The 13860-nt window shown below is 47.3% G+C and overlaps 1 protein-coding gene across 4 annotated transcripts in view; it reads left to right on the forward strand.

Annotated features, from left to right (window-relative positions):
* The window catches only part of LOC132332815 (hepatocyte nuclear factor 4-beta-like), a 56954-nt gene extending 43106 nt beyond the window's left edge, over window positions 1–13848 (forward strand). For all 4 annotated transcript variants that reach the window (XM_059857447.1, XM_059857446.1, XM_059857445.1 and 1 more), the window contains 7 exons: window positions 2169–2275; window positions 3260–3415; window positions 4056–4143; window positions 4963–5115; window positions 7911–8147; window positions 9959–10072; window positions 11136–13848. In XM_059857447.1, coding sequence (XP_059713430.1) covers window positions 2169–2275; window positions 3260–3415; window positions 4056–4143; window positions 4963–5115; window positions 7911–8147; window positions 9959–10072; window positions 11136–11269 — 989 coding nt within the window. In that variant the 3' untranslated portion in view covers window positions 11270–13848. The remainder of the gene's footprint in view (window positions 1–2168; window positions 2276–3259; window positions 3416–4055; window positions 4144–4962; window positions 5116–7910; window positions 8148–9958; window positions 10073–11135) is intronic.
* Window positions 13849–13860: the final 12 nt, after the last annotated feature.

Raw genomic sequence — 13860 nt, forward strand, 5'->3', positions numbered from 1 at the left:
CCCTTCAGAAATGGATGCAGGTACAAAGTCAGATCCCCACAGGCTGATCCTGACTGAGCCCCAGATCTTGGAAAACAAACCCTGCACTCCTGTTGATAAGGGGAGGCATTGATTTTTGTCACTGGTGCTTGTTTTCTGCCCTTTTGCTTTGTTGGCCCCTCATCAGAGGCTGGGGAGGAAAACAGAGCAGTGGTTGGACATGAGGGGGCAGAAAGAAACTGTGCAAAGCAGTGCCCACGTTTTTCCCTTTGTATGGATTCCCAGGAATGAGTCCTGATGCTCTAAAACAAGACCCAGCAGCGAGGCAAAGACTCAAAGGAATGATGGCAAAATAACTCTGCTGGTTCTGCAGAAAGGGGGGAAAAAATTGCTGGAAAAATCTTCTCCAGTGGCCACTTTGGAGACAAACCCCCAGTGTTCTGCACCCAAGGGGTTAAAGCACAGAGTGAGTCGTGCTTTGGCAGCTCTGTTGGAGTCATTTTACCGCAGATAAAGTGAAATCAGTCTGGGATTGCTGCATGGAGGAGGAGGGATGTGCTGCCCTATCACCACACGCTGATCTGCCCGCTCCCTCTGCTCCAGGGACATGGCAAGTGCCTTTCTGAGCTGTCTGTAGCCAAGACCTGGGAGCTGCCAGGAGAGCCCTGAGTGTGTTCAGGCTCCTTCCCAGCCCCGAGCTGCTGGACAGAGGCAAGAGGGCTTGGGGGAGAAACCAGCACTGAAAGCAGCTTGGGTTCAATTGAAATTCTCTTTTTTTTCTCTGCTGCTGTTTCCCTTGATGGCTGCAGTGGAGGTGAGTCAGCTCTAGAGGCTGCTGCAGAAATAAGTGCTGAAGTGCAATCCGTGCCTTCTGTTCCCTGAGCAGGGCTGATGGAGCATGATGGATGTGGCTGGTGTTTCAGGGGAAGGATGGTTTTAAGGGTGGAATGGGCCTCAAAAATCGGTGGGGTTTTCCAATTCACCATGGCATGCCCAGCTCTGGGCTGACCCTCACTCTGCTGTGTCCCTGCTGTGTGTCCCAGGTCTGTGGTGTTGCTGTTTCAGGACTCTGAGCTGGCTTCCAGCAGGGATTTGCAGCAGCAGGGCTGGGGACAAACCCTGGTTTGCTGCTGTCTTCATGTGTCACTGCTGTTGGGGTTTCAGGCTGGCTGAAATCAGCTGTGTGATGGGCAACGCTGAGGAAATGGTTTTAAGGGGGATTTAAACTTCCTTTTCTTTGAGCTTCCTTCGTGGAGTGACTCCTTCTGTGCCCCAGGAGTGGTGATGTCCCCTGGGGTCACCTCCTCAGGGACAGGGGACACTCCAAGGCTGCTCTGAGGTGGCACCAGGGGCTGCTTTTCCAGCCCTGCCATGAGGTGAGGTGCAGCCCCAGGAGCTCACCCTGCTGTATCAGGAGCTCAGCACCGAGCCCTCAGTGCAGCCATGGCACAAAGGGGCACAAAGGGGCACAAAGGGGCACACAGGCCAGGGCTCCAGCCCTGCCAGGTGGAGAGGGGTCACACCAAACCCCCAAACTCCCTCTGAGCTGCATCAAACCCAGTAGGACCAGCAAACCCCCCATGGGTGTTGCTCCTACCCCCAAATGGCCTCATCTCCCTCTTGTGCTTGGTCTTCTCCCTCTGAAGTGGCCTTTCCCCTCCCCAAAGCCTGTTTATTCCAAATCCAGCCACAGGGGAGGCTCTTGCAGGAGCAAAGCCCCATCCACTCCTGTTAGGGACCACAAGGAGCAGCAGCCACTGCTTGGGGGGGATTTCTCACTGCCACGAGCACTGGGAGTGTCCCACTGGCACAAGCACTGGGATTGTCTCACCCACACTTTGGGATTGTCTCACTCACACTTTGGGATTGTCTCACTGCCACAAGCACTGGGATTTTCTCACTGGCACAACCATTGGGAATTTCTCACTCACACAACCATTGGGAATTTCTCACTGGCACAAGCACTGGGATTTTCTCACTCACACTTTGGGATTTTCTCACTGGCACAAGCACTGGGATTTTCTCACTCACACTTTGGGATTTTCTCACTCACACAGCCATTAGGATTTTGTCACTGGCACAATCACTGGGATTTTGTCACTCACACAGCCATTAGGATTTTGTCACTCACACAGCCATTAAGATTTTGTCACTGGCACCAGCCCCCCTCTCTCTCTCTCTCCTTTCAGCCGTGCAGAACGAGCGTGACAGGATCAGCATCCGCAGGAGCAGCTATGAGGACAATGGCTCCCTGTCCATCAACATCCTCACCCAGGCTGAGGCCATGGCACAGCAGGTAGGACACGTGGGGACAGCCCCCCCAGACGGGTCCATGGCCCTCAGCAATCCCAGCCCACAAAACCAGCCAGGGCTGGATGGTTTTTCTGCCCTTGGATGGCTCCTGCACCAACCCACAGGGAAGAAAATGCAAAATGTCCAAAAGCAGACAGGAAAAAATCCATTATCAGGGCCATACATCCTGCAGGGAGCAGATGCTCCTTTGGTGGGAGATAGAAAACTGAAATTCCAAGGGCTGAGGGATGTTGCAGAGCCCAGGTCCCTCTTCCCCCAGCCTCAATTGTTGCTGCACCCCTAAAACCTCACTGCATTCACACAGAATTTTATCCTTCCTTGCTGCACTCTGTCCTGCTCTGAACATAACATTCCAGTCATGGTTGATTGTATCTTTGCACATAACTTCTTTATCAGGGCAGAAAAATAACGTGAGTAAATCCACTGGGCTTCAGCTGACGCTGATTGCTTTTATATTTCATACCCCAGCATTAATTTCACCCTGAGCATCCTCTAAATTCTTATGCAAATACCCTTTTCCCACTGAAACACACGGTCCAGATGTTGCACATTGCATGCAGCCCTGAGCCCACTTCCTTTCCAAAAGCTATTGTTTTTAACCCTCTCCCTGCCACGCAGCCCTGCAGAGATCAAAAATGCAGTTTTGTGTCCCTGAGAGCAACCCGGATGCATTCCATGCGCTTGGCTGGCAGGAGGGACTGGTGGGAAGCTGAGGCACGGTGCTGCTGGAATGGGAATGTTGATTTTTGTCCTGGAGAGCAGGGAAGGAGGCTGAGGAGGGCTGGGTGTGTGTTGGGACTGAGCACCACCTCGTGGAAGCTGCTCCACGGGCTGTGAGTAGGACACAGCCGAGCACAAAGTGCCCAACCACAAGGGGAACACCTCCCAGCGATGAGCCCTTGCTGTGGAGGGCGATAAACCAGCGTTGTACTGGTGCAGACACAGCCCAAACTGGTTTCTCTTTCAGTATTTACCCCTGAGCCCCGTGCACAGCACAGACATTGCCATGAAGAAGATTGCCACCATCCACGACGTGTGTGAATCCATGAAACAGCAGCTCCTGGTGCTGGTGGAATGGGCAAAGTACATCCCAGCCTTCTGTGAGCTCCCCCTCGACGACCAGGTAAAACCCAGTGGCCCTTCCCGGTAATTCCAGTGCCTTTGAAAGGGATTCCCAGCTGGGCTTTCACGGGAGAATCTGGCATTAACATGCAGATCAAACAACAGGAGAGAAAGAGGGACCAGTTAAAAATAACTTCAGTAGCCAAAGTCCCTCAAAATATAGATTTGGTCAGTCCAACCTGCAAAAGATACAGCCAAAAAATTCTGATTGTGTCAGGCTGCTGCTATTCTGAATTACAAGGCAGTTCTGATTTTGCCTTTAGTGGTACCTAATAATTGAATATAGAATCGGATTATTTCCTAAGAACTCAAATTACTCAGCAGTTCTGAATTACAAGGCAGTTCTGATTTTGCCTTAAGTGGTACCTAATAATTGAATATACAATCGGATTATTTCCTAACAACTCAAATTACTCAAAGCCCTTCTTTGCTCTTTTAGTTAAAACCAGCTTTTCCTTTAGCTTGTTCACTTCTCAAAGTGAACATACACTGTTATTTCCTAGCCCTGAACAGAACTTTATCTGTAGATCTGCCAGACCTAAGCAAACAGCAAATGGGACTTAATTAAACAGCAACAGCTCAGCACTCCATCCTGTGATTTTCCAGTGGAATCTTATTTCTGTCTCCTGTGCCACCTCCAGGTTGCCTTGCTCAGAGCCCACGCAGGGGAACACCTGCTCCTCGGGGTAGCCAAGAGGTCCATCCCGTACAGTGACTTCCTGCTGTTAGGTAAGGGAGTGAAACACACTCCTGCTTTTATAATTCACCCCTCCCAAGTCATTCCCAAGCATTCTGCATCCCCCAAACCCCCTCTGCACTGCTGGGCTGCACATCTGGGTGGAGACACAGTGCTGGAGTCAAAAGGAGCCAGTAAATTCACTGGGATTTTTGTAACTGCTCCCTCACTGCCTTGAAATTGTGGATGAGAAAGCCCCAGGATTTAAATGGCATCTCAAACTGGGTTGTCTTGGTTTTGTACCTGAAATTGCCAAGGCCTAAGCAATGAGGTATTTGGGTATAGATACTTGAAAACTGGTCAGAAACGTCTATTAAAAATTACAGTGCAAATAGGTGCTTCCTTTTATAGGAAAAGGCAAATTCTTTATTTCTCAATTTACTAATTTATTATTTATTATTTTACAGGAAAATAGGTGTTTCCCACCACCTGAGGTGGGATTGTTCTCAGAAAAATGACAATACTGACCCTAAAAGCTTCACATAAGGAAAAGAGAGAGGGATAACTCTGTGTGGGGAAAGAAAACAAAAATAAAGCAGTGCAGCACTGCTTACAAACAGATGCTCGATGTAACACAGGGCAAAGCAGAGCAGAGCACAGAGCAGGCTGTGGGCACAGTGTGGGTGCACTGAGGTGCAGCTGAGATAAATGAGCACCAGGGGATGAGATCTGGGGCTCGCTTCTCTCTCAGATCAGAATATAAAGCTGCAGGCTGGAAACCGCTGCAAACAGCACTGGGACTATCAGGGAACTGCTGGATTAGAGCAGAGCTGGAGCCAAAACCTGATGGGGAATTCCTCTTGTCTTCCCAGGGAATGATTTCATCATCCCAATGCACTGCCCAGAGCTGGAAATCGCTCGTGTGGCCACCAGAATCTTGGACGAGCTGGTGAAGCCCCTGCGCGACATCCAGATCGACGACAACGAGTACGCCTGCCTGAAAGCCATCATCTTCTTTGACCCAGGTGAGATTCCCTCTGCCTGCCAGGCACAGGGCTTGCACAGCAGCTGGGGGCTCTCCCAAACCCAGGAAAACCCCTTGGGAGCAGCTCTGCATCTCAGCCTGTCCATTCTGCAATCAGCAATACTCAGTAGTGCAGGTTTAGGGCAGAAGTGACCAATTCCTGAGTGTGAACTCCAGCCAGGCTGATGTGCAAGGCTCTGCAGGCCCTGGAGGAGTTTGGCTGCTGCAGGAGCTTGGCTTTGGGAAAGCCCATCGGCCTGAAATGCAGGAGATGATCATTAAGGACATACATGCCTGTATTAATTATGTATAAGCAGAGAGAGCCAGACAAGCAGCAATGTGGAGCATCCATAAGAGTCCAGAGAGCACCATCAGAAACCACAGGGAGCTGGGCAGCTCAGAGTGCCCAGAAATATCAGGGATCTGCTAATGGACCTTGCTGGAAGCCAGCAGCATCCCAGGGCAGGGCTGATCCACAGGATGGAGAACAGGGAAATCCAGAGAAAAACCCGTTTGTTTTGAAGCTTTGCTGTGCTTATTCCAGAAGCGCTGGGGGTTCTGCCTCGGCCCAGGTTCCAGTGGGTATCTCCCTGGAGCTCAGGGAGGACATGGGAGAACAATCCCAAGTCCAGACAATGCCCTTTTGTCTTTTAGCATGGAGAAATCAGAGTATCAGCCATTAATTATTGGGGTTTTTTGCTGTATTCACTGATTCAAAATCAAGATCCAGGAGTTTCATGAGCTGTGGCTCACCAAAGCCTGCTGAGAACAGAGCAGGGGTGCTTTCATCAGACTGATTTTGACAAATTACATTCTCAGCTGATCAGTGTGCAGCTTTAGATCAATGTGACAACGAGGTGCTGAGGTTTCAGCTGGAAGGAGGGAGTGTGAAGTGAAGTTCACCCATGCTAACGAGCTTGGTGCTGACACACCATCATTTGTTAACCACTTTATCTAATCTCTTGGCACTACATCCCCCAAAATGTGGTGCCTGTGGATTCCTTGCAGACAGTGAAGGAAATGGTGCAGTGATCCAGAAATCTCAGGTTTAGATAGCAGCAGAGGCAGGAGTGGGAGGCTGTAAATGCCAGCACTTCACCCCACCCAGGGACAAATTTATCTGCTGAAGCACAGCTGGGCCAGTGGTCCTTGAAAAAAAGGATTGACCACAGGTCAAAGGCAGGAGAGCAAGACAAGACCCCGATGCTGCAGCGAGTGTAATCACAACACACAGGCACAGAAACTCCTTGCATTTAGTGGTGGCAGTTGTGACTCCAAGTTTTCAGGGGAAAATTCCAGGCTGTTTCCTTGGAAGGATAAATGTTTTAACTTCTAAATTTTTCCCCTTCACTAACGGCTGTAGGCAGACACATCCATGTCAAGCAAGCTCCTATTTTCTTGCCGTTTCCCTTCAAAGTCTCCTCCAATTTCCCCTCACTGTTTCCCTGTTCCATGTGAGATGTGAAGCAATGGCAGCCCAACCTGCCAGCTGATCTTGGAGACCCTCTCAGAGCATCACTGCCATCTCGTGCTTTTCCCTGCAAACAGCCTGCCTGTGAGAAATGATACTCACTCCCAAAATTTGGAAAGGTTTATTAAAACCTTATAAAAAATAGAACAGAGGACAGATAGAATGTTACGGTGGCAGGAGCAGAGGATCTTTCCCACCATGTGCTCTCCCACACAAGGGAGGTTTCACCTTTTAACCCTTTAACCCCTCCCAAAGTTCTGTCCATCAAATCCTTCTCTGCTGTCCAGTGGTGGAAATAATTTCCTTAAATCCTGACTGGGGGTCAGCTGTTGCCATAGTAAGAATCCCACCCTCCCAAATGTCCCAAACCCAGGGTAATAACAACCCTGATAACAAGGCAAGGGGGGTAAAACACAACTATAAATCTGTAAAACTTCTCCTAACATACATACAGGATATTTGCCTTTTAATTGTGAGAGCCAGCCACCCCACCACTCCCTATCCCAGTGCCTGACAGGCCAACATCTGCCTGCACAGCTGTCCCAGGGTGGCGTTATGGTGCTTGTATCCCCATTTGTGTGTGCTGTTTATGCTGGATATTGTGTTCTGTACCTTCAGGACTGGCTTTGGAGAGCGACTGTTTTGTTTAGTTTTGTTATCAGTTTTGGTTTTGTTATCAGTTTTGGTTTTGTTATCAGTTTTGGTTTTGTTATCAGCTGCTCCCCCACGGCTGGTGGGACACACAGATGGGGCAGTACATAGAGTGGGTTTTGCTTTTTGCTTTGCTCCTGCTCCTGCTCCTGCTTTGCTCTTGCTTTTTGCTCCTGCTCATTAGTCAGTTTAGCTAAGCAGTCTGAATTTTTCCTTGGACTGTTTTTCCTTTCCCTTTTTTGGACCCACTCGAGCCTGTTCCAGACTGGGACCTGGGAACACCCAGAGTTTGCACCTTGTGGCTGCAGCAGCTGCCCCAGCGCGGGAGGGGCTGATAACAGAGCGACCAACCCCAGGAGAGACTTTCTGAATTTGTCATCTTTTTCAGAGCAGTGAAAGAGTGACAGAGTGTGAAAGGGTGACAGAGCGGTGTCACCTGGTATTGTTCATTTTGTGTGCTGGGGGTGCTGTGCCTGTTAAATAAACAGGTTCTTTCCCCTTCTCTCCAAGGAATCCTTCCCAAACCAGTTGCAGGGAGGGGCCGTGTGGGTTTGCTTTCTGGAGGTTTCCTCCCAAATTTGCCCTAAACCAGAGCACACCAATGGGGATACAAACATCACAGCATCACCCTAGGACAACAGGCCAGCACTTGACTGCACTTCCCCCTGTCCCAGACTGCAGAGGGCTGAGCGAGCCGGGCAAGGTGAAGAACATGCGCTTCCAGGTGCAGGTGAACCTGGAGGATTACATCAACGACCGCCAGTACGACTCGCGGGGCCGCTTCAGCGACATCCTGCTGCTGCTGCCGCCCCTGCAGAGCATCACCTGGCAGATGATCGAGCAGGTGCAGTTCGTGAAGCTCTTTGGAGTGGCCAGGATCGACAGCTTGCTGCAGGAGATGCTGCTGGGAGGTAGGGGTGGGGTGTTTTCTGGGGTGGTTGGAAGGAAATGGTTGAATCTGACTTTGTGTTCTTAGAAGGCTAAATTATTATTATATTATATTATTATATTAAAATATATTATATTATATTATATTATATTATATTAATTATATTATATTATATTATATTATATTATATTATATTATATTATATTATATTACATTATATTACATTATATTATCACATTACATTACATTGCATTATATTATATTATTATATTTTATTAAATTATATATTATATTATATTATATTATATTATACTATACTATATCACATTAGATTACATTAGATTAGATTAGATTAGATTACATTATATTACATTACATTATATTATCACATTACATTACATTACATTACATTATATTATACTATATTATATTATATTATATTGTATTGTATTGTATTATATTATATTATATTACTATATTATACTATACTATATTATACTATACTATATTATATTATGCTACATTACATTATATTATATTACATTACATTACATTACATTACATTACATTATATTATATTATATTATATTATATTATATTATATTATATTATATTGCATTATATTATATTATATTATAATTATGCTACATTACATTATATTACATTACATTACATTACATTACATTACATTACATTACATTATATAATATTATAATTATGCTATACTAAAACTCTACTAAAGAATAGAGAAAGGATACAGAGGGCTACAAAGAATGATGATGAAAACTCGTGACTCTCTCCAGAGTCCCGACACAGCCAGACCGTGATTGGTCATTAAGTCAAAACAATTCACGTGTTGGATCAACAGAACCAGAGCACAAAGCCTCGAGCTGTGCCAAGGGAAATATAGGTTGGATATTAGGGAAAAGTTTCTCACAGCAAGGGTGATAAAGTTCTGGGATGGTTGCCCAGGGAGGTGGTGCAGTCCCCATCCCTGGGTGTGTTTAACAAAGCCTGGATGTGGCACTGGGTGCCAGGGTTGAGTTGAGCTGTTGGGGCTGGGCTGGACTCGATGATCTTGAAGGTCTCTTCCAACCCAGTGATTCTGTGAATTCTGTGAGGATGGAGAGAAAGGGTTTTAAGCTGAAAGAGAAAAGGTTTAGGTGGGATGTTGGGAAGAAATTCCTCCCTGTGAGGGTGGGCAGGCCCTGGCACAGGTGCCCAGGGCAGCTGTGGCTGCCCCTGGATCCCTGTGAGTGTCCAAGGCCAGGCTGGATGGGGTTTGGAGGAACCTGGGACAGTGGGTGGCATCCCTGCCCATGGCATGGGGTTGAAATGAGATGAGCTCTAAGATCCCTTCCAGCCAAAACCGTTTGATGAATTGTAGCTTGAAGGGTCCTTCTCACTCCAGTCCAACCCCAGAGCCATTCTTTCCAGCCTAGCTCTGGAAATCTGGTGAGATTTACAGCAAAGGATCCCCTCTGTGGTGTGGAACTCAACTTAGGCCTCCAGCCTGAGGCAGTTTAAGGCAGACAACACATCTTTTGTTAGAAACATGTGAAATGTCCAACTTTATGGGAAATCCGGATGAGAGCAGCCCTTGGGACACACCCCAGGCAGAAGAGTGCAGCTGGAGAGCAGCTGAGAGCCCAGCCATCCCAGGGGGCTGCTCCCACACTGCCAGAGGCTGAGAGCAGGGGAAGGAAGCAAAGATGAGCCATTAACCTTCACCCACAGAGGTCTTCCACATCCTCTGCGTGAAAAAGATTTAGCCCAGAGCATCCTGGCAGGAACTATGCAAGGAATGATGTCTCTTCCCAATTCCACTTGCAGGAACCTCTGCTGATCTCCAGTACCAGTCAGCACCTCCCAGCCTCAACCTGGAACCACTGCCAGGACATGTCCTGCAAAGCAACATGACCTCTGTGATCCACACTGCTCCAGACCGTATGTCCCCCTTTCTGTGTTATTTACAGCCCATTTTTACATCATTTACTAATTATTTGCATCATTAGTGTCAGCATAGCCAAGGAGCTGGGCAGCAGACACAGCTCAGGAAAAAAATTGTTTATTTATTTATTTTAAATTTTATTTATTAAAAAAAAAAGTTTGTGTATTTATTATTTTTTAAAATAACATTTAAGTTCTATAAATTGATTGAAGTAAATGTAAGTTTAGTTAAGTTCTTTAAGTTTATTTATACATTTTTAAGTGTTACATGGAATCAGAGCTCCCAGCCCCCCTGGCTGACTCCTTTCCATGATTCCAAAGAGCAGTTAGGATTTTTTAATGGTAGCATGACCCAGGGGGGGTTTTGAGATGTTACTGAAACAACACAAGGCTGAAAAAAAAGGGCTAGGAATCACGACTGAGTGTTTCTATGGATTTGGCAGCACTGGGAGATGCCACAATAGAGGCCAGATGGTTCCTTATGGCAGGAGTTCCCTGTGGCTGCTGCCAAACAACAGGACCTGAGCACAAGCCCATCCTCAGTCACCCTGGGCACTGCTGGGTGGGTTCAGGATTTATCCCCTGTAGGACCATGCTGTGGAGAAAGGAAAGTAGAGCAGGAGGTGGAATTGAACAATCACAATGTCCTTCACAGTCTCCCTCTGCCAGTTACAGTCATTTACCTCCTGCAGTGTATTTTGCTGTTTCTCAGCTCTATAAATGTTGGCATCATGTATTTTAAGTGGCTTTTATTTAGCTTTTAAGCCCCTTTCCAGCAAAGGAGATTAGAGAAATGCTGTGCTCTGTAGAGGAGGTCCAGTGGGGATGCAGGCTCCTCTCTGACAAGGAGATGAAGGATTGAAAAGCACTGGGGGGCATTCCACAAATGGAAAACCCTGAGGAGAACTGGTCCTGCCAGTCCACCCCGTGCCTCCTCACAAACCAGGACAGAAGGACGTGCCAGGATCCCCCAAGCTCCTGCTGCTGGGTTTGTAGGATGGTTTTGCTGCTTTCCATTGAGCAGCACCCATGTTAATTCTGTTTCTTTTCTCTCCCACAGCCTCTCCTGAGACATCCCTTCCATCTCCTTCTGCCAGCACAGGCAGTGAAGACTATAAGCTAGGCTCTAGCGCAGGGCCCAGCACCGTGGTGCAGCTGCTGCCTCAGACAGCGATGTCCAAGCAGGAGCTTTGATGGGGAGAGGAGGAAGGAGCAGCTGGGAGCTCTGTGGGATCCGTGCTGGCAGTGAACCAGGCCCTTTCTCTTTGCAGAGGCCAAGCACAGCTCGTCCATGCCCGCTGCCGCCCTTCCCCGCCCGTGAGCCAGGGCCAGGCACAGCCTGCAGAGGAGCCTCAGCACGGAATTCCCACCAGGAGCACCCCGTGGCACAAGGATTGGGGTTGGTGTCCCCCTCAGCAGGGCCAGGAGTGGCAGCTCTTTGGGGTTTCAGTGTGAGCGGGGCTCGCGAGCCTTCGCTGTGTCCATCAGCCCCGGTGCCTTGCACAGCTCCTGGTAACCCTGTGTGCACACAGCAGGGCCTCAATTGGCATCAAAAGGTCTGGTCCAGCACAAATTTAATTGATTGCACTCCCATTTCTCCTGCTAAGCTTTAGGAAAAATATCATTGCAATCCCTTGAAGGCCAAGGCCTTACTCCACCTTGAGGGGCCTTGTCCCAACAGGGCAGCCAACATTGAATGCTGTCCAGTTCTTTTTTATGAACAGAAATGCCAACATTTTGCTATTTTCCATAATTTCCAGTATATCCAGAGTCCATTTGTGAGCCAGTGGATGGGCTCTACTTTGTGAGCACACCTAACACCAGACAGCAGCAAAGATCTCTGCCTCTCACCGTGGCTGCTGCTCTGGTAAACCCCAAATCAAGGCTGACTTATCCCAAACCCTGCTTGTTATCGCCTGCAAACATTTTTGGAAGAAGCAAGTGCCCCAAAATACCTTTTCACAGTACACAGATGTGATTTTTCTGTAGTTTTTGATTTCTTTGTAATGGCTGCAGTGTGGCTCTAAATTAGCCAAGAAAAGGAACAAGCAAGTCTGTGAGCCACTTCTCATAAAAAGGGTTTGTATTTAAGACAAGGTGCTTCTGCCTTAATGTAAAATTTAATCAGAAGTTCAACAACAAATTAAATAAGCCCAGTGGTGACTCCACAGCCTCAAGAGCTCCCAAAGTGCTGCCATTGTGCTACGGAGTTGATTTGAATGAACGGGACCTTATTACAAAGCAAATGATCAGATTTCCACAAAACCTAAGCTCATTTGTGCACCAACCTCTGCCAAACAGCCACTGAGGGATGAGGAGTGGCTGAGCCACTGAGGGATGAGTCCTGAGCCCTGGGACACAATGGAGAATTCCTGGCTCCAACCCTCTGCACAAATTCCTGACCCACCCCTCCCTGCTGATGGCAAAGCCGAGCTGGAAGAGCCCAGAGGGGCTTTGGGGAGCCCCTGGAGCTGCTCAGCTGGAGGAAACACAATCCCAGCCCCTGAAGGGGAACTTGGGAGGAGCATCAGGACTTCCAGCAGCAGGGGAATTTCAGCATTGCCATTCTGCAGCACCAGGGAGAGCTGGAAGCCACCAGAGAGCAGCTTGAGTTTCACCTGGATCAGAATGCTTTGTTTTTCTCCTGCCTCTGATGAATTTGAGCTGACACTTTATGCTGATAGGCCTGATTTGAAACAGCTCTATCTGGAGAGCAGGTTCCACTGCAGGCATTCCTGCTGCATGACAGATGCAACTGTTCTGAGCCAGCACTGCTTCCAGTGCCTCCAGCAGCTCCATTCCATTCCTCTTCCAGACATTCAATGTACATTTATACTCATTAATGGTAAGAAAACAAATCTATGGGGGAAATAAATTCCATATTCTCATATTTCATCTGGACAGTTTGCCTTTTTTCTTGAATTCAAAACCAGGTTTCCAAGGTTCTCCACTGATTTCTCCAATACAGATATCTATTTTTCATTAAAAAGAATCACCTCTGGCTGCAGAGCCTGGCTTCCACTGGATACTGATGGAATTCACAAACTAAGAAGAAAATAAAGTTGTCAGTGGATATCAGACTCAGCCCCCAGGACTCAGCTGCTCTGGTGAAGGTTTGCACCAAGAATAATTCACTGTATTAAGGCCCAAAATAGTGAGTTTTGCTGTGAATCTTTCTGGCTCCCCTATCTCAAACCCCACTCTAATTAAACCAATATTCTTATGCAAACACACCTTGCAAGTGACCATTTTATTGCAATCATGGTTTTGTTAACAAAAGAGGTTCAAAGCCATCATTTAATAATATTTCCCTTGTCAGGTGCCAGCTACTTCTCAGAATGGGGCACCTCAGGCAAGAAAATCTTTAGTATTTCTGAGTTATCCCAATTCTAATATTTGGCATCTTTAACACTGAATGTGGGTCCAATATTAACTTTATGCTGCACTATAATATAAGGAGAAATTGCAGAAATATTTTGGAGGTGCAAAGTTTTGTTTCTGTTATTAAAAAGCAGCCTGTGCTTGCTTTGATGCCTGCTGGAGAATTTCCAGGGCTCTGGTTGGGGATGACAAGAGTGAAGTGCAGGACAGGAGCAGATGTGCTACTGGAATATAAGCAGGACAAAAAATTAAAAGATATTCAGAACACAAAAAACCATGACCAAGTGAAAGAAGCAAAATAAAAACAACCTCATCAATGAAGAAGCACCAACCACATTAAAATTAAAATTGACCTGTAACCCTGTTGAGAAAAAATAAATATACAGAACCAATGCTGGTGCACT

This window comes from Haemorhous mexicanus, chromosome 12 (assembly GCF_027477595.1).
Source record: "Haemorhous mexicanus isolate bHaeMex1 chromosome 12, bHaeMex1.pri, whole genome shotgun sequence".
Taxonomy (NCBI): Eukaryota; Metazoa; Chordata; class Aves; order Passeriformes; family Fringillidae; genus Haemorhous; species Haemorhous mexicanus.